This window comes from Mus caroli, chromosome 3 (genome assembly GCF_900094665.2).
Source record: "Mus caroli chromosome 3, CAROLI_EIJ_v1.1, whole genome shotgun sequence".
NCBI lineage: Eukaryota > Metazoa > Chordata > Mammalia > Rodentia > Muridae > Mus > Mus caroli.
The window spans coordinates 144800058-144826311 of NC_034572.1; the positions used below are offsets into that span (position 1 = coordinate 144800058).

The following is a 26254-nucleotide window of genomic DNA, read 5'->3' on the forward strand; positions in this document are numbered from 1 at the left end:
TTCATGAAATTAAAACATTACTATAATTAATCAAGTTGTTAACAAATATTGGCTCTTTTCAATTCCTTTAAATGTGTTTAGAGACATTCATGCTTTCAACCAGAGACAAGTGAAACTCACTCCATGCTTTATTTCCTTGTCCTCATTCCAGCATCTCACTCTCCATATCTTCCCATCCATATGGAGTGGATATCTAAGTAAATATCATTGTTAGAGAAAGTGGTACAGAGGACTTATAATGAGGATCCTTAATGCTTAGTAGACCTTGTGATGAGCTCTGGGACTACAAGGCAAATCCAGTCCTGTTTCTCAAGAACTCATGCTCCATTTGGAATAGCAGACATCTACATCATTTTCTAACTACTGTGCAATCAATTCGGGTACATAGAGTTGTATAATGTACTGGAGAAGGAAAAGCAAAGCCAAATTTGTTTTGCCTAAGGAGCTTGAGAAAGACACATGTATATGTGTACACACACTGGATGGTTCATGAACCCCTGTTTCAGTTCCGGGGGGATCTGACACTTCTGTCCTCCACATATAAAACTGTAGATGGTGTGGGCATATGGAAGCCCATTTTTCCTAGGACCTTTCTCTCTCCACTTCTCAGGGTTTGCATTTTTAATATGTGACTCATTATTGAAGGACAGCGAACATTAACAAAGGCTTTCAGCAGAATGCCTCTTCTTGTGGCAACCAGGTTTAAACTAAAACCAGGGACACTAATGTCACAGCAGCATGTGCCAATCCTCAGATTGCTCCAAAACAAGGCAAGCAAAAGCAGAAGCTAGCACATATTACAATACATGTCAGGGCTGGGAAAATGGTCCCCAAACACCCTAGTGAACTACAGCTGAGGGTTTCCCAAAAGACAGTGCTTTAGAAAGGAGCCAGGTTACCAGTATCCTCAAGAGGCAAATCCTCTAAGGCATCATCCGCAGCCCTCAACATCTGCCTGAGAGCAGCAAAGACCAGAATATCCTTCATAGGCTCCAACCTTCGCTCTGAAGCATAATTGCTGACCATCAAGATATTGGCTATAGGAATATTTAGCATTTTTTGGACATTCTGCACCTGTGGAAAATGTATTTAGGATGCGTGATATGTAAAAATATATTTATGAAGCATACATATGTTTACATATGAAGTATATTGCTACATCCACCCCAGTAGTGACACGCATTACAGGCCTAAAAGCCTGGAAGCAGTCACAAGGCAATGAGTTTCACAGAAACAGACTCCTGGAACCTTGGCATTCCAATAGCCCGTACACTCAAAACCTGTTCCCGTGTTAGTCTGGTATATGGATCCCTGTGCTCTCTTTCAGTATTGTTTTATTATAAGTGCCTTTTAGGATTGATTTTGACATATAGCTAAGCCTTCCTCAGTGTTCCAATGTCCCAGGCAGTCCTTAAAGCCGACCCTGAGCTTGGAATTCAGTAAGAATGTTACCTATTCAGTAACACTCAAATTTACTTCTAGTAGAGATAGTGAAAATAATCAGGCATTACTATTTACTTGTCTAGAGCTAGAAAAGCTCAGGCTAGTCTGCATAGTAATTACTTAGGACAATAGCCAAGTCATACCCAAACACAGGAATACATAATGGCCTAGGAAATAGGTGGGTTGTAGCATGAAAGGGTTAGTAGAATGGAATTCCCTTGTGCAGGTTTTTTTCACTAGGCCCAAAGGAATAGCCTAACCAGGTATTTACTAAAATACCCCAGGTGGTGGGTTTAACAATAGACTAGCATTGCATCAGAGCATTCACCTAGCCCCTCTGTTTAACTGATCTTTTAAATTAAAGGTTGTTCCTATTCTCAGTGGTAAGCAAGGCCTGGCTCCTGCCATCTTTTTATGTATGCATTCTTTTTTGTTTTGTGTCAATGTAACTTGGCAGATGTGTTCACCTGGCTTTCTTGTTTTTCTTCTGTATTAAAAGTGTGGTGTTTGTTTGGACAAAATACATTCAGATTCAGCACTCCCTTGTGTCTGTGTCTGTTTGTCAATTCTCGCTGACCCTTGCTCACCTGCAACCAGAAGCCCGTTCCCTACAGATCAGAAACCCAATAGAGTTTCGTCTGTAGCAGTATATCATACTAAAAATTTAACTGACTATTAAATACAATTAACAGCAGAAACTGAAATGGTGATGAGTTGATAAATTCTCTTCAGAATACAATTATAATATGGATAATTATGGTTGTAAAGCAAATATATAAACTGGACTGAACTTAGCAATCTATCCAGTTACTTGTACTAATTAGGACTGAATTCAAGGCCTCAAATGCACTTGCAAGTACCCTCTCATTGAACTACGTATTCATCTCCTTATTACTTTTTGTTTTGAGACATGGTCTTGAATTTATTATGTAGCCCAACACAGGCCTTAAACTTGTAACCCTCTGATATCAGCCTCTGAGCATCAGACTTGCAGAACTGAACCCACCTTGACCTAATTCTCATTTCATGTATGAATAATCATTCACGCGCACACATGCACACACGCATACACACACACACACACACACACACTAAACTTGAGGAGAAAGAGAAGACAATGAGTGAGCACATAGCTGTGATTCTATCCCCATATCATCTGGTTATAAGCACCACGTTTTACCTGGCTTAGAGAAGTCACAGTTTCTGTCATGTTTGCAAAATTGTCATCAAGAACTTCATCATACTCCTGCACATTTGTAAGCAAGGCTACATATCCTATACCTGAATCAAACAGACACCATTGTTATAGGAATGTGGCAAGATGGTTTTTAAATGTATGTGTAAACACTGTTCTCTGAAAAGTTGAATGTGAACTATTCCCAATTATCTCAGTATGGAGCGAGATCTTCTTCCAAAGCTTGTTTCCTTCTAAAAGGAGAACTTACTTTGAGATATATCTAAACTCACAGTAAATCTGAAAACTTGGTAAGCTTTTAAAGTGAGAAATATGGCTACTGCACCGTTGAAATAAAGAGTCAATTAAGTAAAGCAAATTAAGACTATGATAATATGTTTCTACATATCTATTACAGATGTAAATTTTAATAATGACAAAAATAATGACAAATATTAGAAAAAATACAGAAAACCTGGATTGGTCATATAGCCCTAATTGGAATGTAACATGGAGTCATTTCTCTGAGTAGCATTTTAGTGATTTTTTTTTAAAAATTAATATATACTTTCTTCTTGACACAGAAGTCTTACCTTTAGGGATCTATGCTCTCCAAAAATTAAAGCACTAATGTCCAGAAGCATTTTTTATTATATCTAAAACCTAGACAATGGGTAAACACATTCTGGTATACCTATACCAGAGAATATACTCAACAACCAAAGAGTAAACAGTTACTACATAGAAGGTCTGACATGAACTTGAAAGGGTGTTAGTTAGGCCAAGTTAAAACAGCCATTCTCAAAACATGGCTTATGAATTATCCTAGTTATATAATATTCTCATGTGAAGACATAACCATAAAGATGTGGTGACAAGTAGTTAAGGATGGTGAATGGTCAGAGTGGAATCTTTGTAGGCATGAGATGATTCAGTATCCTGGGTTGTAGACATAGCTATGTATTCATGAATTGCTATGTATGATAAAACAGTCTAACTGGTTTTAACCTTACCGGCTAGTTCCTGTGAGGAGGTGAGTCCCTTTAAAAACCACAAGAGCATTATACAGATGAAACCTATAGACAGCCTAGGCCTTCAGTTCTGAAGGCTAACATATGTCTGTTAAGCAAATTTTTCAGTGATTCCTTCTGTGCTTGCCACCAGCCTCAGGACCTTTGCCAAAGTCACAGGGCATATGGCTCTAAACTGCTCCTTTTGTAGCGTCCGATGACATTATAATCATTTCAAAAATTTCAGCGTTTAGACAACACTTACCACAGTCTACGACATCTTTGCGAATTTTTTTCAGCTTTGCCACCATTTTATCAGGTAGTGTATTAACAGAGTTGATGTCTAGGACAAAAGCCACGCAGTGAATCCTGTCCTGCAGAGGCGGCGAGGCGGCGTGAGGGAAGTGCTTCGGCTTCATCGGCTCACAGGGGTTGAACTGTACAGAAACAGAAGTTGGTGCGCACTTTGCAGAGCCTCTGCTTCTTCGTTTGCACAGCAGAAAGCACAGCCACTCAGTCCCTTCCCCAGCTTCTTCCCTGGTTGCTTAAAGCTTCTTCCCAGCTGGTTGCCAAGGTCTCACCAGAGCTTTCTCAAAGACTAATGGCTTTATTGTTATAGTAAAAAAAAATATTAACTAACCGCTGTAACTGTTAAAGGAAAATGCAAAGACCACTTTTGAACTCTAACTCAAATCTCCAATATCCAGAAGCAAATACCATTAAGATTGAAGGTTTCCTCTTCGAGAATTTTGCTTTATGGCCTCATGGATGGGGAGGGGCAGACAGAGAAGAATGAATGACATTTAAACTTAAACACTAGGATTCCTTCTTAATTTTTTTCAAGGCAAAATAAGGTAAAGTAAAATGAAAGAAATATCAATTTCCAAGTTAGTGTGTCCTTACCACAATCAAGATAGACTGCAAAGCATAGCAAACATTTAAGTATGTAGTGTGTATGTGTGTGTGTGTGTGTGTGTGTGTGTGTGTGTTCAATGTAAGACTGAATTGACTTGCTCCTTGCTATGAAACCTGAGAGCCTTAGTGATGTGTCTTTCCCCATCTTTGTGCTTTATTCCTCTCTGTTACTTTGTAATTCCTTTACCTAACTAGACTGTGAGTCTCTTGAAAATAATGCCTGTGCTTTTTTGTTTGTTTGGTTGGTTGTTGTTGCTGCTGCTGCTGCTGCTGCTGCTGTTTTTTGAGACAGGGTTTCTCTGTATAGCCCTGGCTGTCCTGGAACTCACTTTATAGACCAGGCTGGCCTCGAACTCAGAAATCTGCCTGCCTCCGCCTCCTGAGTGCTGGGATTAAAGGCGTGCACCACCACGCCCGGCTTCTTGTGCTTTTAATTAACTGTGGATCTTTTTCAGTGATAATTTTCATGTCTAGAACAAATTATATTTTTAATAAATAATTTCAAATGAATGAATAATCGCATAATCAAGCTTTTCAGTGAAGCTCAACTGAAAGGAAAAAAGAAGCCCAGTGTCTAGAATTGGAAGCCAATTATATTCCACTCCTAAAAGTAAGGTGCTCCATTGTTAACTCTGTGAGCACTTACAATTTATTACTCCTGTCCTCAGATATTCTAGGACATGGGCTGTGATATTATTACATTTCATATGTTTAAAATCTAGGGCTTAGAAAAACCATTATGTAACTTCTTTCACAATTACCTATTTATACAGATCCTGGCATGAGGTAGCGTTGCCCCACTCTTATGGACTACTCAAACAGAGGGTGGATAATTACTCTAATATCTTCTCTACACCTAAACATACACAAAATTAAACTGCCACTGGTTTAACTACTTAAATGACTTCTTCGCTCATGGTTGACATGAAAAGAACCATGTAAACAAAACCACCCTGTGAACCTCCCCTGGAATTTAGATAAGTCGAATCCTGCCATTTAGTTTTATTTATCAATGGCATAGAACACACAGACACACACACACAGACACACACACACATATTAGTGTTGGAATCACATGTGGCAGCCCAAATGGTCTTGTAAGGTCAAAAGCAATGAGACAATTTAAAGTGTCTTGGAGTGGAGGACATCTTACCTGATACCTGTCTGGTACACAGCCTTTTAAGATGTGAGGAATGTCATCTATGCACAACCCGGCTTCCTCCCCCTCCTCCAGCCCCATTGAATCACACAGCATAAATGGGAGTGTTTCCCCGCTTTTTCCATCTTTAATAGAATAAACTCTGTACTGTAAAAGAAAATATTGTGTTAAAGTATATTTGTTAGCATTCAAAACAAGAGGAAAAGGGAATATTTGCTTATGTTTTAGTACAGTGAGTGGCCTGCACCCAGCATGATCCTCCTACCTCAGCCTCAGAGGGCTGGGGTTAAGGCACGAGCGACCACGTCAAGCTGTGTAGTCACAGTTCTTCCACATGCACAATAGGAGACGCTCTAACACTGCACTCTACTAGAAAGTTCAGAACCCATCTAAGACATCACCACAGTCTAGACATCGAAGCATTTCAGTTAATACTAAATAGATTTGATGTTTTATAGCATCTTGCCTTGACTTCACAGACTATGCTGACATGTCGAATAAATCCATATCAAGAAACAAGATGCAACTTGTGGAAGTGTTAGAAGTGTTTTGAGCTCTTGAATATAGAACCAATGACAAAGAGATGCTATAGTCTTATAGTGTATTTGCAGCAAGTGCCAAAAGGTGTTTTCCTGTAACTAATTCTTGGGTCTGTTAAAACAAAGGGCTTCTCTGGATAATATTATTGAATGGAGATAATTATGATGCAATGTTTACTTCTACTTCATTTAATTACTTAGCATCTAATTGTAGATTACAAAGAAGAAGGTCATGTATAAGAAAAAAGTACAAAGAAATGAACAAATATACTTAGTACAATCTGCAAATCACAAACTTTCACAAGTCCTTAGGTAACTTGCCTGCTTGGTGATGCTGCTTTCGTCAGACCCCACAATGGCCTGGCGAGTTAGGTGGCCTTGGAAAGCAGACTTCACTGAGTTGAAAAAGCTCGACTTTCCTGAGCCTACTGGGCCCACCAAGAGAATACGAACTTCTGAAACCAGGTCCTTATAAGGCTTGTAGGCTCTGAGAGCAGAGATTAATTTTCCTCGGTGCCTGTTTAGAATGCAGAACTTAAATGCAACAGCAGATCTTCCTCAAAGCACTATAATTACCATAGAGCTTCCAGTTTTTCCATTTTAGGGAAGGGTTTAGCTACACGCTTCTTTTGACAGTAGCTTTATAACATATTAAGTATAACACTATAAACACCCCAGGTAATATATTTCATACTTAGATATGTTGTATTTACATAGCAGGATAAAATCTTAATCTGTAACAAGACATTGTTAACTTTCGAACACAAATTTTGGAGTGATAGTAACACCTAAAGTAAGTGATTATTTGGAATAAAATATATTAAAGGGAAGTAAAAATATATTTGCATCTATCAACTAGAAAGGGGGTGTTTTTATAATAAACTGGAATATTGTCTGTCAACAACTATTATCATTCCAAGTAATATGATTTTTTTAATCTTTCCCACTAGTTCATTGTCAGGGCTTAATGCAATTAATCTCAATAAAATGAATAACAGGTAAGTCAAGAACCTAACTTACTGTTTGGCGGTCACCATCTTCTTTATGAAGCTTGGATTTTTCTTAATGCCTACAGAAAATAAACACATCATAGTAAGCTCTCTGACTTGTTTGGCTGTCTGTGGTGAAGTCTCCCTCCCAAACAGGGCTATTTGATTAATCTTGGTCTTTTCAACTAAGTGTTCAGGTTGGCAGCATCCTGAGAGGAAGAGGAGAAAAGATGGACTTCTGTGATTGTATAATGGGTTTCACCCTCCTGGACTCCCTGCTGTCTTCCTCCTTCCTTCTTTCCCTCCTGCTTCCCTCTCCTCTCTCCTGTCTTAACTTCATCTTCAGCCCTATCTTTCTGTTTTAAGGAAATAAGAGAGAGTTTATTCTGGAGACATATTGAGTTACCATGACCAGGGAACACAGATTTGTTACCCCAAATTCCACATTCCAGTGTAGAAGCATTCTTACAACATTTTTACAGTTTTAGAGAACAAGGAAAGATATAAGTTAATGCACATTTAAAATGTGTTTGTTTGAGGGTACAGCAGAGGGGCAGATGCAGCAAGGCCATCTGTCTCTCTCTTTACCCATGTACATCTTAAATCTCTTTGCTCACAGTAGTCTGTAGGCCCGAGTCTTCAGTGCACAACAGGTTTATCATTTCTCTCCCCTTAAACACCAACAATAATACATAAACTGCAGAAACTAGAACCAAGCATAAAAGCAGATTGTCCTTTTGTACATACCATCAACTCGAAAGATTTCACATTCCACAGATCGAAAGCCATGTCCAAGATTGAGTTCTAGACCGTTCATTACTGTGTCATTTAGAGCAAGTGAGCAGCCACTAAGTGGAGTCACACTGAGTGACAAACCATCGAGTGAGAAAATTATCAGCTCTTCAGAGTCAACTATTACTTTTGTGTTCAAAAACAAAGCTGATATTCCAGAACTATTATTCCTTTTTAATGAAAACCACGCACAAGTACATGGCTTTTCAGAGACTAACCTAGGAAAATTCTCCAGCATAAAAACACCCACAACAACATCGTTCTTTAGGTGAAATACTGTCATTGTGGATCCCTGAAGAGAACATTTCTGAGTCATCTCAGAAACACAATTTTTATGAGCACTGGACTGATAAAGAAGAGTCAACGATGCATTCCCAAGCAGCTTTTCCAGAATCTTCTCTTCTATCCATGTCAATCTGGTTGTCACTTTCATGTTCCTGTAACTGAGAGAAAAACAAATAGAAGCTGAGGAGCTAGCATAATAGAGCAGTTCAAAATGCAAGCTTCTGCTTAGTTCCAGTGGGTTCCATTGACCTCTGACCCAATAAAAGCACATTAGGAATTTGAAACCAATAATATAATATGTAGAAGTGAAGGAGCAGCAATTATATATGAAAAATAAATACTTTTGAAATGATAAATAGCATTAAATGTTAGCACTCCTTTAATCCCAACACTCAGGAGGCAGAGGTAAGTAGATGTGTGTGAGTATAAGGCCAGTCTGATCTACATACACAGTGAGTGCCAATCCACTCTGAGCTACTTAGATAGTGAGTTCCAGTCCAACCAGAATTATACAGGGAAAGCTTGTCTGTCAATCAATCAATCAATCGATAAATAAATTTTAACATTGGTTGACAGTAAATTCTAGACTAGAGAAGAATACCCAATAAAAGTTAGTAATCAGCAAACATTGTATCTATGATTTGTGGATCACATAGTCTCTACTGTTGAGATAACCTTTTATACATTGTGTAAATGTGTCTGTTTTATTCAGTTGTTAATTCTGGATGAGCAGAGAGTGAATACTGGCTGGCAAGAGTTGGTATTGTTTCTATGGCTCATCACCTGCCTTAGTATTTTGTAAAAGTCCATCCTCCTTCACCTTCTGATTGACTTAATAAAGATCTGATGGCCAGGAGCTGGGCAGGAAGTAGAAGGCAGAACTTCTGGACAGAGAGAAGGTCTCTGAGCAAAGAAGCAGATTTCAAATATTTTCCAGAGACACAGAAGAAGAAGGAGTGTGTGGAAAGGCATAGACTAGGTATAGTCAGGGTTAATTTGTATAAGCTAGCTAAGTGCCTGCGGAGCTACAGTGCCTATGCTTTTTTTTTTATAAATAATACAGTCTCCATGTCATTATTTTTATAGCTGGAGGGTTCATAGAAAGTCCCATATTACTCTACCCTGATGACTTGATCAGCATAGTAATCACAACAGTTATAGACAATACGTGTTGAGGTTTGAGTGTGGATCACTCATGTGTTGGGAGCTTTGCCCTTAATATGATAATGACAGACAGAACAATAAAGAGTCAGGGCCTAGTGAGAAATATCTACTTCAATTTAGAAGCTTGCCCTTGAAAAAAACTTAAGTATTGCTTATAGAACTCTAGTCATATTTCATGAGAAAATTATTATAAAAGCTTAAGCCTGTCTAGGATTCTGGCTTCTGTTTTGGCCATGTGATATCTTCCACACATGTATTGTACCACCATGACACAGTCCTCTTTGAAGCAGTACAAACAAGATGACATGTACCATAGCTGGACAGCATAGCTTTCAGATATCTAGAACTGCACCCTAAATGAACCTGTTTCCTTTACGAAGTTAGCTGGTCTGAGATATTTTATTATAGTAACAAAAGGATGCTAACTCTTCTAAGAACATGAATGCATGTCAATAAAACATTTTTATCACTCATAGACTATGATTTGCCAACCCATAAACTAAAGGACCGAGATGAAACTATATTTAAAAAATTAGTTCACAAAGAAAAGATCAGAAATAAGAAAGCATTCAATAGAAGCACAAGTCCTACAATGACAGCTAACCTCACAGCCATCAGCCTAGTTAGTGGAATAAAAATAAAAATTTAAAATTTAATAAACTGTTTTTAAAGTATGAAAAATACTTCAAAGGCAATAATTATATTACTGTCTGAGATTCAAAAGAGTTAGCAGAGAAAGGTAAATTAGACATTTAGAATAACACTTCCCTGAGTAGTATGTGTCAACTTCAGAGAGGTATTTGAGAGGCTGGGAGATGCTTCAGTGAGAAAAGTATTTGTCATGCAAGTACAAGGGTTGGAGTACAAATTCTCAAAGCTAATGCAAAGCCAGGCACAGTAGTGCATATCTAGAAAACCAGAATTCCTATTGCTAAGAAGTATCCAAAATGGGAAAATCCCCTAAAACTTGTGGGTGAAGCTGGTAAAAGCATGTGGGTCAGGGAGAAGCATGTGGGCTGGGTAACCTGCTATATGCAGCAGTGCACAAGAGACCTTCTTCAAACAAAATGGAAGGCAAGTCCAGACACAACAGCTTGTAATCTGAACTCCACAAATACTATGGTATATATGTACCTGCACACACAAAGGCATGCACACCCACACAACACACACACACACATTCCCCGTGTTGAAATTCTGTGGAGATCCAGAGAAGACATATGAATGGACTAGAGGCATACAGGACTTGCTTTCTCTTTCAATAGCTTTAATCTTGTTGCATGCAGATAAATGGAATTTAGAGTGTAGGTTATTATATGGCATCCTAATTACTGAATTTCTGAAATAAGACACTAAAGATATAAACTATAAAGAAAGATCAAATTGACTTTGAAAACAGATAATTGTCCTATAACAAGAGAAAATAAAAACTAGTTAGGGAATTATAATGATATTCTACAAAGGTATTCTACAGAGGAATAATCAAAACCACGAACCACACAGAAGAAAAGTTGCCCATGAATGTGAAGAGCCAATTCAAAGAGGTAGTGATAAGCACAGAGAGAGGGATAGACATTCGGTAGCATGACACTGTGCCTGATACATGTCACAAGGAATAAACGTCTATCAGTGCCAACAGTTGGCCCATACACAGATACCCTGAAACATTAGTATTGGGGGCTGGATAGATGGCTCGACAATTGAGAGAACTTGCTACTTTATTCTAGAGAACCAGGGTTCAGTTCCCAACTCCCTCACAACTCCGTGAAACCCCCATTTCAGGGGGCCTGATGCCCTCCTGTGTGCTCTACTGTATGTATGGGGTACACACATGAACATTTAGCACAGATTCGTAACCATGAGATACATAAATACTTTAAACAAAATGGTTGTGATTGTCCTTATGGCCATATAGAGTTCAGTAGAAAGTACAGTCAGACCTGCACTGTTTATGAATACATGCATTGGTCATTTAGTCACGTTTTGGCACATCTACACAGGAAATCAATAGCAGTTAACGTGAATGGATTAGCTCTATTTTTTATAAACATAGGTAAAGGTCAAAAAAATTCTTTTAATTTAAAAGGCAAACTAAGCATGAAAAGCTAAGTCTGGTGTCATCTCTATAAAGTGTTAACATAAAGCAATATCAGAGATTGCACTCATACACTATACACACAGAAGATGCACAGAAATAAGTAGGCCAATGATCTGTGCAGACATCTGTGAAGGAAGTAAAGAAGAGAACAGAGGAGAGACTCAGAGATGGCTTCTACTTTCCAAGGAATACCTTTCTTCCAAAGGGAATCTGACTAAATGAAGCAAATCATAGTTGAAATGTTATAGAAATGTTGGAGACTGTTCGAGAGCTCACTCTTCCTGTAGCTAGCAGTGTGCCCATTTTCATTACACAAAGAGCAGAAAGGAGAGCCGTTTGGTCGCCCTGCTAGCTTCACCCAGAAGATCAAAGAGAACTTAGCAGATCTGAAGGCCAGTGGAAGGTGGAAGTGCTTACCAGCTGCTGTGACCCGGAGCAGACTGAACTAGAGGATACTGCTGCTGTGTCCTGGAGCAGACTGAACTAGAGGATAACTTCAGTAGAGAACTCCTTTTTTTCTGGGTTGCGGAGCAGTTGGAGAATGGAAAGCTCTTTGCTTTCCATTCCAGAGTTACAAAAAGAAACCAAACTGAAATTCATAACAGGAAATGCTCTGTTCTGTGTTTAGTTGGCTGCACACCAATTACCCTTAATTAACTTTCGTTTTCCTCACTGGAAGAAACTGGATGAGAAAGAGGAAGCCAAGCAGAAAATAAAACTATCCTTGAGTCTAGCCACATGAAGGCATGTGTAAAATGACAATGACTCGTTAAAAACTTACCTTAAGAAGTCCTTCCTGTAATGTTGCCTATGTCCTTGGTCCTGTATCGCCAATGCTTTCTTTAATTGTTCTTCCTAGAAAAGCTCCACACATGTTAGTAGCTGCTTCTTGGAGTTCAAAATACTCTTGAAAACATCAAGCAAATTAGAAGTTAGGTTGTGGGCTTAGATTTTTTTCAAAACCTACTTTAATAAGGGTTCTCAAATGCTTTAACCTCACTTCTAGCCAACCATGCAAAGGTAGGGGGGAAAAGATGGTACATACAACAAGAGGATGTAGACCTGTTTAGGAGTTCTTTGGGGTGGTTTCAATCATTGCTGTCAGGATACCACCAGTCTAGTTTAGTAGTTTCAGGTCACCAACAGTCCATTTCAAAAGTGTCCCCAAACATAAATCAGCAACGGGTCAGGATCCAGCAGTAACAAGAATCACAAAGCTACCTATACAAGTGCCCACCACTGTCAGTTGAGTACCACTTGTACTCTCCCCAAATATCGCATGTCCTCTCACCGGTCTGCTTCAGCAAAACAGCACATGAGTCTGCATCACATGACACAAACCAGAAATTTCCCTTTCCTTAGGTGCACAGATGGGGCTACTTGAACCTAGACCCCTCCTTTGGCACAGAACACGATGGTCCTTCTCTTTCTGACTCCAAGCAGGACCTCACACTTCTCTTCCTGTTTACTCATTCACACGCCAGCACTGCTCTCGACCTGGGGAGAGAGAGGCTCAACTAGACAATTAGAAGTTAGGTTACAGTATGCTCAGGGAGACAGACAAATATGCAGGCAATTATACACGTGACTGTTGCTAAGGAACAAAAGAAGAGGAGGTAGATTTCAGAGATCTAAGAGTACTGTGGCCTCATTCCATCAGGTCCATTTGTGAAAGGTCTCCCTGCAAATCAGACTTCAAGCTGAGGCATGAAGTGAAGAAAAGTAAGCGAAGTGAGAGGCAGAAGTCCTTCTCTGTGCCTCCCAAGCAAGTGTGTCAGTCTATCTAGAACAGAATGTGATTAGAGGGCTTGTGGTTATGTAAAACAGTAGCTTCTCTTCCACCCCATAAAACAGCAGTGCTAATACAAAATGACTCCTTCCCATGCAACTTAAAGCCTCATCCATCCTTGATATGGCTTTTGCCTTGTCTTATTGAAACTCATTATGCTGTGTTCAGCTGATATTCCTAGGAGGCCTGTTCTTCTCTCAAGGGAAATTGAGGAGTGGATCCGGGGAGAGGGGAGTGGAGGTGGGACTGAGGAGAGTGGAAGGAGGGAAACTGTGCTCAGGAGGTAACGTATAAGAGAAGAATGGCTAGAACAAACCAGGAGATACAGACTAATTGTCTTTTTGTTTTGTTTTTTGTTTGTTTGTTTTGTTTTGTTTTTTGAGGCAAGGTTTCTGTATATAACCCTGGCTGTCCTGGAACTCACTCTGTAGACCAGGCTGTCCTTGAACTCAGAAATCTTCCTGCCTCTGCCTCCCAAGTGCTGGGATTAAAGGTGTGCACCACCACTGCCCGGTCAGACTAATTGTCTTAGTCAGGACTTCTGTTGGTGTGATGAAACACCATGATTAAAAGCAAGTTGGGTAGGAAAGGGTTTATTTGATACTTTACACTTCCATATCATAGTCCATCATTAAAGGAAGTTAGGACAGAAACTTTAACAGGGCAGGAACCTGGAGACAGGAGCTGATGCAGAGGCCATGGAGAAGTGCTGCATATTGGCTTGTTCCTCATGGCTTGCTCAGCCTGCTTTCTTATAGAACCCAGGACCACCAACCCAGGGGTAGCATCACCCTATCAGCTGTGCCCTCCCTATCAATCACAAGTTAAGACAATGTCCTATCTGGATCTTATGGGCATTTTCTCAGTTTAGGTTCCCTCTAGCTTGTGTCAAGTTGGCATCAAACTAGCCAAGACACTGATGAATAACTGCCTTATGCAAAAACAAATTTAATCAGGAAAACAAGAACATATGAAGTATCTGAGACAGCAAGTCCATGTGTTTAGCAAATACACCAGACACCCCATGATGCTACTGCACCATCTGCCTTGTATAAAAGAAGTGCTGTCCAACACTAGGATTTGGAGGCACCTAACTAGCCACAGGCCATTTCTCAGAGTGCATCATGAGAATGACAAACAATGATACCCTGAGCTCAGTATGACGTCTGGACATGATTTGCAGCTCATTGTTCTGACCCTTCTGTGACTTTATTCCTTATGTAAATATCTTATGCAAGCCCCTGCAGCAACTCCTTGCATCTGTATTGGCTCTCTAGGAAGACTTGAGAACTTCTCTCTTTAAGCCTTCCTTTGCCATCCTGTAGTTTGTATATCATTATGTGCACTATGGTGTACGGTTAGAGAGTTGCAGTTAGTAATTAAGACTGGAATCAAATAGAAGAATCTGTGATAGCCAAAATCAAATAGGAGGATTAGGTAAAGTAAGGCTGATGATTGTTGTCATTTTAACTTATTCTACAAATTTTAACGCTTATGTCATCTATCATAATAAAATGACTCACTGAAGAGAGACTGAGAGCATCCAATTCACAGGAGTGAGGTTAGGGGTGTCTTAAAACTCTTAAACTTGAATTTGTCAAGAAGACAGGTGGAAGATACAACTGCAACAAGAGATGTCTTAGGAAAAAATTACATTAATTTTATCTTGCTTTCAATTTTTTTCACAAATTTAGAGGCTTTAAAAAATCTTAGACTTGCCATACAGTCCCTGTGAATCAAGGAGTCAGGTGACTAACTCTATTTTCTGTTCAGGGTCCCTTAATTCTGTTTTATTTTTATATACAGGGTTTTACTCTGAAGGCTATGCCAGCCTAAAGTCATTACATAGAGCAATCTGGCCTTGATCTTGCCTTCCTGTCTCTACCTTCCTGTCTCTTGGGACTCGCAGGCTCCCAGGTTCTCATTTTCAAAGTGTTGAGTAACTGTAGCCTTCTGAAACTGTGTAGCAATCTGGTTCTCAGCTCATTCAGTTGATAGGAAGAACTCAGCCTTGTGTGTATATAGGTATGTCATCCATTTTCTGTTTACTGATCAACCCTAAGTCATTCTAATCTCAAGATAGTGCTCCCAGTGCCTTGGAATTGACCTCCATATTCATCCAATATCCACCCAACCTGACATCAGCAGACATCTCCAAGGCCAGCTGCAGAATCAGCTGCACCCATCAGGTTTCCTTTGAGTCTCTTCTAGAGAAATAGTAATTTTTCAAAGTGCTCATGGGAAGACAATTTATCATCCTTAAAATAAAAAATATTAACCATAGAATTGGTATCTTATTGTATTCAAAACTCTCTCAAAGGAGGTTATGAGAGTCACAGGTGGGGAGAAGAGGTTGGGAGGAAGAATTTTATCAGAGGGCCAAAGCAATCTCTCTAAGTATTTTATATTTCTCTATTCACTTATGCATTTATCTACCCACGTACCTATTTTTTTCTCAACAAACTATTACTGAATACTTACATATCATTGCTAGAATTTGAGACATAAGTATGGATAGATTCTACGCACATTAAAATATCTCAGATAGGTGAGGGAATATTTGTGTCTAAGAATAAGGTTAAATGAAATAAAGAATTTAAGTCAGCTATAAATGATCCTTATGATTTTTTAAAAAATATCCTCATATCTTGAATCCTGAATTGATACCTGTTAGGGCTTATACATCAAATTTTTCTCTACAGATTTGTGTTTTGAAGGCTTATTCCCTGATACAGCAGTCTTCAGACATAGAGTGCTACATCCACTCCAGTAGTGACTCACATTACAGGTTTAGAAACCTGGAAGCAGTCCTGAGGCAGAGTTTCATGGAAACTTTGCCTCCTAAAACCTTGGCATTCCAATAGCCCGAACACTCAAAACCTGTTCCCGCATTAGTCTGGTGTATGGATCCGTGTGCTCTCTTTCAGTATTGTTTTATTATAAGTGCCTTTTAAGATTGATTTTGACATATAGCTAACCCTTCGCCAGTGCTCCACTGGTTCCTAGAAAGTCCTTGAAGCCTACCCTGAGCTTGGAATTCAATAAGAATGTTACCTATTCACTAACATTGTAATTCACTTCTAGTAGAGACAGTGAAAATAATCAGGCATTACAATTTACTTGAATAAAGGTAGAAAGCTCAGGGCTAGTTTACATAGATAGTAATTACTTAGGACAATAGCCAAGTCATACCCAAACACAGGAATATACAATGGCCTAGGAAATAGGTGGGTTGTCGCATGAGAGGGTTAGTAGAATGGAATTCCTCTGGTGCAGGTTTTTTCACTAGGCCCAGAGGAATAGCATAATCAGGTATTTACTAATGAACCCCTGGTGGTGGGCTTATCAATAGACTAGCATTGCATCAGAGCATTTATCTGGGTCCTGTGTTTAGCTGATCTCAGTTGAAAACACGGCCTGGTTCCTGAAATATTTTTATGTATGCATTTTCTTTGTTTTGTGTTAAGAACCAGTGTACCTTAGGGATGTACTCGCCTAGCCTTCTTATTTTTCTTCTGTATTAAAAGCCTGGTGTTTGCTTGGACAAAATACATTCAGATTCAGCACTCCCTTGTGTCTGCATCTGTTTGTCAATTCTTGCCAACTCTTTGCCCATTTGTCTGAAACCCTGATTCCACAAGGATTGAGAGAGGTCAACTGGGTCCGGTCTGTGGCAGTAGAGAACTTTGAATGTTATAAAAATCATAAATGTACTTATTTTATCAATGTGTGAATCCATAGATGAGTTCTTTACTGAACATGCTATTAGAAAGTAGTAGTAGACGGAGGAAGCAGGCCACTGGTAATGGACCTTGGAAGACTCTATCTTGTCCCCAGCTCTCCTCAGGCACCATGATACAAGCAGTTCTGTTCCACAATGCTCTCCTTGACATGAGTTCAGCTGCCCCACAAGCTCACAGATTATTATGGACCATGATCCAAAGTAAATCTTTCTTCAAGTTCCTTTCCTAGCCTACTTTGTCACAGTATTGGGAATCTTACTATTGCAGTACATAATGACATATAAAGTCATTGGTGAGGTAGAATTCCCATCTCAAAATCCAGACCATCAAGTCTAGAGATGCCAAGTCTTATGTGAAATGACCATGCAGCTGACTAGAGTCCCCTGAAAATGGCAATTATTTCCCATTCCTGTTGCTAAGCCAAAGGAGCTGAAGCCACAGTTACCTCTGCCTTCCTTCTCTTTATTCTTTTTCTGTAGTTCTTCATACTCTTCCCAAGACATACTTCCAGGCTTGCTCAAGGGCTGCATTGAAAAATTATACCACCACATTTTTGTTATGGCTCTTATTTATAAAGGAATTTGGCTAAATAATAAGGGGAACTCTAAAATATTTGTCACTAGTATGTGGTAAGAATAAAATGGAACATTTATATTGTTCTGAGGCTGAAAATGTTTTAAATAACCATCAGTAAATTTCCATGTAGATATTTCCTCAATAAAACACATTACTTTATGGATGTTTACAAGTATCATTACTGGGCATATATCATGTCATATTTTGTCACATGCAAAGACTCAAATATTCATATGTGGATTCTTCTAGAGCCTAGGCTAAGTATTATTTTGAAATAAATTGAGTTTGTCAATAAGTCCAAAGAGTTTAAAATCAATAAAAAATAATGAGCTAAATATTTAAACATAAGAAAATTATTTTACTTATAATGTTATATCAGACACTAAAAAGATTGTTTACTAACAGGATATATAAAGAAGGGTAAGAATAAGGACAACTTATGAGTAAGATATGGATGGTGCTTCTTTAAGTGTATCTTTTTTTTTTTTGATAGCTCTGATATTATATATTTTGGTTTTGAAACTATGAATAAAAAGATAATCAAAATCAACCCAGGATAAAGAAGGATCCAAAAATAGGATATGGAATATTGTGATGGAGAGAGCAGCACAATTAGAAGGTGTGGCCCTGTTGAAGTAGGTGTGTCACTGTGGGTGTGGGCTATAAGACTCTCACCCTAACTGCCTGGAAGTGAATATTCTCTTAGCAACCTACAGATGAAGGTGTAGAACTCTCGGCTCCCCCTACACCATGCCTACCTGGGTGCTGCCATGTTCCCACTTTGATGATAATGGACTGAACCTCTGAACCTGTAATCCAGCCCGTTTAAATGTTCTTATAAGCGTTGCCTTGGTCATGGTGTCTGTTCACAGCAGTAAAACCCTTATAGATGGCAATTGAGCCTGTGTCAATAAATATCAAAAGCCACTAAAGAGGATGGGGAAGGAAAAAAAGTAAGATACAACAGAGCTACCGTGACTATACATCCTACTGGTAAGAGCAAAAGGTCTATAAAATGTTGCAGGAAATTAATTAAAATTTGGTGTTAGAAAAATCTCATAGTAATAAATTTGGTCAGCAAGATGTAGAGCTTTGACGTAAGACACTGTGATAGTAAAATACCACTAATACAGCAATTGCAACCGCAAAGTCTTACATAGCTGTACAGGCTGCGGGGCTAGACCACACGTGCTGTGGAGTCTGTTACCCAAGAAGCTGTCCCTTGCAGCTTCTCTCCACTGCCCTCTGCTGGCAAGGCTTAACTTCATGTGAGTCGTGAAGACTACACATAGGTAAAGAAACGAAACCCATTTTAAAGCTTCAGCAATGAAAAAAGTATGGAGTTGAAAGACAATAAATTTATAACTAGAGATAGAAAAAGACAATAATATTAATAAGGAAGAGGAAGAATGGAAGGGGGAAGAGATGAGGGAGGGAGAAGAGAAGAGAAAGAGAAGATGATGGGGAAGAGGAGAAGAAAGACAGAAGAATGGCAAAAGGGAGGGGGAAAGAAGGGAGAGGGGCATGAAGGGAAGAAATGGGGAGGAGGAGGGAAAGAGAAGAGGAAAGAGAATGGAAAAGAGGAGATAGGGGAGGAGGATGAAGGAGAGAGGAGGAGGTGAGAAAGAGGAAAAGGAGGAGAACTGGAAAAACAACTGTTATAAAATGGTCATGAACCCAAGTGCCATGGTTAACTTGACCCTGTCAGTTACTACAGTGAAAGCTAATCCCCAGTGTGATAACATTTAGAGGTGCAGCCTCATGAATGAGATTGTTTCCCTTATGAAAGAGGCTCCAAAGAGCTGCTTCCGTTGCCAACACATGAAGAGAGCTATGAGGTGCCAGCTGTGAGCCAGCAGCAGACCCCCACTAGATACTGAATCTGTCATCTCCACATGTGAGTAGTGTACCCCACTCCACTGATTAACTGATGTGGCACGAAGCATTTCCAGGGAGAATACTTAGTGGACACCTATAAACCAACATATAGAAAAGATGGTCCTTCCTAGCTGACAGGTGAGCATATGCAAATGAACTCAACTCCATTAATTGCCAAGAAAATGAAAACTAGCCCACAATGAGATACCACTACACAATACAGCTGACTCAAATGGCGAGGGCCTGGAATCTGACTTCCTCCTTACCCAGCTGTATCCTCTTATTCTTCCTGTATTATCATTCCACTTAGGACTTTAAGCACCACACTTAATAACGGTATTTTTCCATCCCTAACTTTAGAGAAGTGCTCTCAGTCTTTCCTAATATATAATATAAAGTTAATATCCAGTATAATGTTATATAGAATAATGTTAACTATGGGTATCTTAAGTATACTAGGTTGAAATATGCCCCTTGTGTTCCAAATGTTACAGTGAGCTTCATCAAGGAACATTTCTGATTCATTACAATAATCACATGATTTCATAGGATATTATCCTACACTCTAAAGATATTAAAGATTCCACTAAGGTCTGATAAAGACGTTCAACAAATAGAAATGGGGCTTAGTTTGAAGCTCACCAAGCTTCAAATATATAACTAGAGATAGACCTACAAGGGGAGGAACGCTCACTACTATGAAAACTTTAAAACACTGTGGAAGAAACTGGATGGTCTCAGGCTCAGGGGTGGGGGTTGGGGGAGGGAAGAGTTAAAATTGAGGAAAAGACTGTATTACCAAGAAAGATCTGGGGCTTGTTGCAATCTTCATCAAAATAGCAATGGTGCTCCTCACAGAACTAGAGAAAACAATCTTAAATTTCACAGAGAAGCACAAAAGACCTCAAGTAGCAAAAGTGGCTGAAGCAGAAGGAACAACATTAGAGATATTAATACCAGGTTTCTGGTTTTGCTACAGATCCATAGCATTAAAATGGCTGGGACTGGTTCAAAAGCAGACACACTGATCAATAGATCATTGGACCCACAGTCACCTAATTTTTGGCAAGAATGTTCTTAAAATAGAGGCAACAGAGAGCCCCCAGCCCAACCATGCTGAGAGTCCGAATACAGATGTAGCCAGAAAACAGAACTATAGCTCTGAGTCTGGTCAGCAATTCGGAGATTTAGTATAAGACACAAAGCTTTGAAACCAGGACAGAAAGCCACAGGCAAAGCACATGAAGATGCATTCACAGGCAACCAAGGACTCTCTGGAAGGAGCTCCAATAAGATCATGATTTGACAGTTGATACCAGTTGAAATTCACATGCTTCAGCACAGCAAAGAAAATAAACAAAGTGAGGTCAACCTACTGGATGGAAAAAATTCTCTCTTCCAAATATATATACAACAGGAGATTTATCTAGAATAAAGAACTAGAAAAACTAAATATCTGCACAAAAAACATTCAATCAGGAAGTGACCTAATGAATAGTTCTCAGAGGAAAAAAAAGTACACATGACCAGTGAGTATTTGAAGTTGTTCAACATCGTTAGCTGTCAAAGAGATGCTAATTAAAACTACAAGAAGATTATCCCTCACATCAGCCAGAAGGTTTATTATCAAGAAAATAAAGCACATTGGTATACACCCATAGGATTCTAAATCAGCCCAGCACTGGGATATGTGTGCATCCATGCACAGAGCCACACAGTGCACAAAAGCCAGGATATGGAACCCGCCAAGAGGTCTAGTAACAGAAGAGTGATGAAGACAATGTGGTCACACACACAGCAGAGCCTTACCTAGGGGGATGAAAATATGGCATTTATAGGAAATGAATGGAACTGGGGGTCATCATGTTAAGCAAAATAAGACAGACTCTGTAAGACAAATGTAATGTGTTTTCCCTCATCTGTAGGATCTACATGTAAATCCACACCTTACAATATGTGGGACATAAGAACTAGAAAAGGTACTACTAAGGAGGACATGAGATTTAATGGCAGGGAAGAGGAGGACAGGGTAGTGTGTGTGACATGCATGAAGACTGGGAAGAAGGAATCAGCAAGTTGGGAGTAGGAATACAGAGAAGGAAAATTGGCAGGTGAGTACCAATGAAGTAGAATTATGTATCTTTCACAGAAGGACTATTGGCAGTAGATAAAAATGAAGCATAATGGGACATATTATGAAAATGTCAGCATGAAGCACATGACTTGCGTGCTAACTGAAAAAGTCAACAATGATGATCACTTAAAAGTCAGAAAGGCCAGCCAAGTTTTAGGTAGAACCTAGCATGATATTGCTCTTAAAGTATAAATGTGTGTGATTTTTGTAAACGGGTGGCCCATGTCATTATGACTGTTACATGAATGAATATATATTCCCATAATGAGCCATAAATTCTCTTCATTTTCAAGCAAAGTAATATACATGTTCATCACAGGACATGCACAAAATGTCCGTGGAAGCCGAGAACTCCCAGCAGCTGTGCATACCAGCAATGGATCTACAGATGTCAGGCCCTCCTAACAGCTGTCTATACTGGCCCTATCACGTATAGCTGATCTTTTGGCAACCAACAGATTCTAGGGAGGGGTACTATGGTATACAGTGTGTACCTACTGTGAGGCCACCAGGCCCTGGTGGTTAGTTCTGAACTCAGGATCACACAGACAGCCCTGATTTTACTTGTGGAACACTAAAAATCAAAACTTAGGGAAAGACGTCTATAGTGGAGAGATGTTGGTAGGTTTAAGAGGGTAATGGGAGGGAAGAGATGGATTAAAATCCACAGTGTTCATGTATGAAATTGTGAAAGAACCACAAACTGAAAAACGTATAAATTACCCATTATCGATGAAATAAATATTTTTGTGTTCACAAAATGCAATACTGTAGTGCCATAAGAGTGAGTGAACCACAGACAATGTGTACAAACAAACCTCACAGACATCTTTAGGAAAGTACAAGTGACATGCTACTGTCACTCAAAGCCTACCTCTGGGTTTATAACGGGGTCAGTGACTGCCTTTGCAAGACAGTGGCTGGAGTAGGAATCAGAGGATGTTCCAAATACTAGTGACATTCTGATTCTTGATGGAGGGAGGCTCCACTTACGTAGGTATATGCAACTCACAGCAGCTCATTGATCTGAACGACTGGCACTCATGCTTTTCTGTGCCTTAATCACCAATAAACTGTTCCTCAAAGGAGAGTAAGTAAAAGCCACCACAACCAACTAGGATCACACTGAGTGAATGAATATGGGCAATTAGCTCACAAGTCATGTATACCTGGTATAACTAAGATAAAAACACAGCAGACTTCTGCTCTGGCTTTTACTTGAGAGGAATGCAGTCTTGCCACAAGGGGGTTCCCTTGCTACATTCCACTGCCTATGATTAGAACTTGTCTCTAGATGTTTCTCTGGATATTTGGGTGTATTTTGTTGGCTTATCATTGACTGATAACCTGACAAGGCCACTCTGCTGAAACTGTCATCTATATGATAGAACCAACACAAAACGAAATATAACACTTGCCCACAATTATCCCAAAGGTGACCATTTAGCAGGTACTGTCACATATTTCTCCAAAACCTGTTTTCTTATTGCTAGAAAGTTCATCTTAGTTTAATACTATAATCTCCCATTTAATTTATGGTCTCTATGTTTGCTCTGACTCTTAGAATCCAGTGTCTCTGTTTTTGACAGAGTATGAACTTCTGTTAAGCAAAGGAAGTGTTTTCATTGCTTACATCATACCTCAGACTATTCTTGACCTGATAGGAAAAAGACACAGATGGGTGCTAGTGGCTAAGTGTTGCCACATTTAAACCATTTATAAAGGCTGCACTGCTAATTTCTATTTATTAACGTTCTGATAGAGTTAGACAACTCCTACCTATCACAATAGTTTTACCCTGACTCTTACTAAGCTAGTTCCCCCTAGGTCTTGAGTTATGTATAAATGAACTGAGTGTTTTCCAGGCCATAACTTTACTAGTACACAATAAAACTTCAACAGCGTTCACCAGTTCAACTTGGTGGAACAATGCATTCAATAGAGAGACCTAAATCCAAACAGGTATAAGGTAGACTTACTTTTCCTCATTTTGTCCAAGTATATTTTAGAACGCTTTTGTTTTTCCTGCAATGTACACTTGAGGTCTCTGCAGTGCCACCTGCTTTTGGGTCTAGTAAAATCTGCTGACAAAGAGAGTTCATCCATTTGGCCAAAACCTGGCTTCAACTAATTTGATGAAATAAGGATCACAACTTTCAACTTAAGCTCGTTAGTTCTTTCACCAATTCAGCAAACAAATTAGGAATGCCAGCATGGTGTGCAGGCCTCAATAAGACACGGAGTGGACAAGGGTTGATTATGAAAGTCTGGCTTTCATGAAATTTTCTTTGCAATAGCAGAATAAAATGATAATTTCACATAGCAAACAGGCCTGTTAAATCAGTAAAAGCAAGCTTATTCGGCTGTGTGGTTATAATGAGAAATACATCTTTGGTTAAGATTGTTCAGGGTGATCTCTTTGAGAAAGAAGCACTTGAGTTAGGACTTCAACAGTGAGAAACTATGGAAATAAGCCAAGAAAAAAAGTTTCAGGGGAAAGCAATCGATTTCTGAGGCAGCAACAAGCAAGAAAGAAAGTGATATGGAGAGCATCTAATGTAGACAGAAAGGTAGAAAAACACAGTAACCCGGACCAGATGGGGCTTGCAGGCCGCAACAGGGAATTTGTGCTTAATTCCAGTTGGATGAATTGCTTGCTGTGGTTTTTCTGTTAAAGGCGACACTGTGGCTGCTGGAAGAAGGTGGGTCGAAAGTAGGAGGTTGGCAAAACTGGGTGGCAGTTCAAGTGGGCTCTGATACGGGTTTGTCAAGGGTTATGAGAGTAAGGATAAAAACAAGTGAAAACTCACCAAAAAAAATACTTTGGACATAAGCAAAATGTGTCAGCCATTTGTATATGGGATTGGAACAGGAAAAAGTACAGACTAAATTTTTGCTAAAGAAACTAACTGTATTTTATGAACCATCTAATGAATCAAAGGGACATTGGAGACAAATGAGATTTATCAGGGAGACCAAGAAAAGCATCTTTAACATACAAGGTGGGGTGTTAGCAGACACAAGGTAGCTGAATGAAGCTCCCTGTGGGAAGATCTCTTTCCTGGTGTCTCATCTTTGTTTCTTCCGGACCCCAGTGAGCTGCTTTGTGAAAATGCCAGCTTGTCCCAAAGGCAGAATTGTATCCCTCTACTCACAACTACATCCCCCAGACCTCTGCTTTCAGCAGAGGACAGATTCACTTCTGCAAATCTCTGTCCATCTCATTTCAGTCCCCAGAGATGGCCATGAATCCAGGACTGGAGTCTTATCTGTTTTGAACTCCTGAACCACAACTAATAATTCCATAAAACACATTCACGGTGCAGAGGATACACAAATGAAATGACACCATTACAAAACAGTAACAAGTGGCCAAATGTGGTGGCCCAGCCCTGCTTGCTGGGTTGCCACTCACACTGGAGGGTGGGGCAGGTAGAAAGATAAACCAGCCTAATCCATGCAGGGAGTTCGAAGCCACCCAGGACTGGAAAGTGACACTGTTTGAGAACAGCAGGAATAAACAATTAGTTTTAAACTGCAAATCCATTCCATCTGCAGACACCAAATCCCAGACACTATTGCTGATGCCAAGAAGCGCTTGCTAACAGGAGCCTGATATAGCTGTCCCCTGAGAAGCTCTGCCAGCACCTGATCAATACAGAGATGGATGCTCACAGCCAACCATCCAACTGAGCACGGGGACCCCAGTGGAGGAGTTAGGGGAAGGACTGAAGGAACTGAGGGGGATTGCAACCCCTTAGGAAGAACAACAATATCAACCAACCAGAGCACCCAGAGCTCCCAGGGACTAAACCACCAACCAAAGAGTACACATGAAAGGACTCATGGCTCCAGCTGCAAATGTAGCAGAGGATGGCCTTGTCAGACATCGATGGGAGGGGAGGGCCTTGGTCCTGTGGAGGCTTGATGCCCCAGTGTAGGGGGATGCTAGAGCGGTGAGATAGAAGTGGGTGAGTAAGAGAGGGAGCACCCTCATAGAGGCAGGGGAAGTACCCTCATAGAGGCAGGGGGAGAGGGGATGTGATAGGGTGTTTGCAGAGGGGAAACCAGGAAGGGGGACAACATTTGAAATGTAAATAAATAAAATAACCATTAAAAAAGAAAGAAAGAAAGAAAAGAAAAAATAAATGCAGTTCCAGAAGCTATAAATAAATAAATAAATAAATAAATAAATAAATAAATACTTTCAACGCCTCCCCCCACACACGCACAAAGAATCCTTAAGCTTTAATGGTAAATGGCCAATGTTTGCCTCTTTATATTTGTTTTCTCCACTAATCTCTGAAGTCGAGTCAAATCTTCATCACCAAACCAGTTCGGGAACTAGAAGGCAACTAGTCTCATGCCCCGCACAACTTCATGTTCTTATATAACGAAAAGTACAAAGCTCCACATGGTAATTTTTGTCAAAATGTGAAATGGGACAGTAGGGAGAAACCGGAGGAGAAGGGAGCTGGGCTCAGAGGCAGAAACAAAGGCAGAGAGCAGGATCATGGGACAGCGCATGTGCAGCCAGAGTGGTAAATACTCACTTCCGTGTCTTGG

At 39.7% G+C, this 26254-nt stretch overlaps 1 protein-coding gene across 1 annotated transcript; it reads right to left on the reverse strand.

The window, feature by feature from the left end:
- Ifi44l (interferon induced protein 44 like) lies at window positions 1-26254 on the reverse strand. Its single transcript, XM_029474785.1, is given in 11 exon segments — window positions 1-1074; window positions 2624-2724; window positions 3893-4064; window positions 5696-5848; window positions 6562-6634; window positions 6636-6693; window positions 6696-6757; window positions 7261-7309; window positions 7977-8464; window positions 12350-12423; window positions 26242-26254. Coding segments are annotated over 9 exon segments (1341 nt in total). The 5' UTR covers window positions 8455-8464; window positions 12350-12423; window positions 26242-26254; the 3' UTR covers window positions 1-879.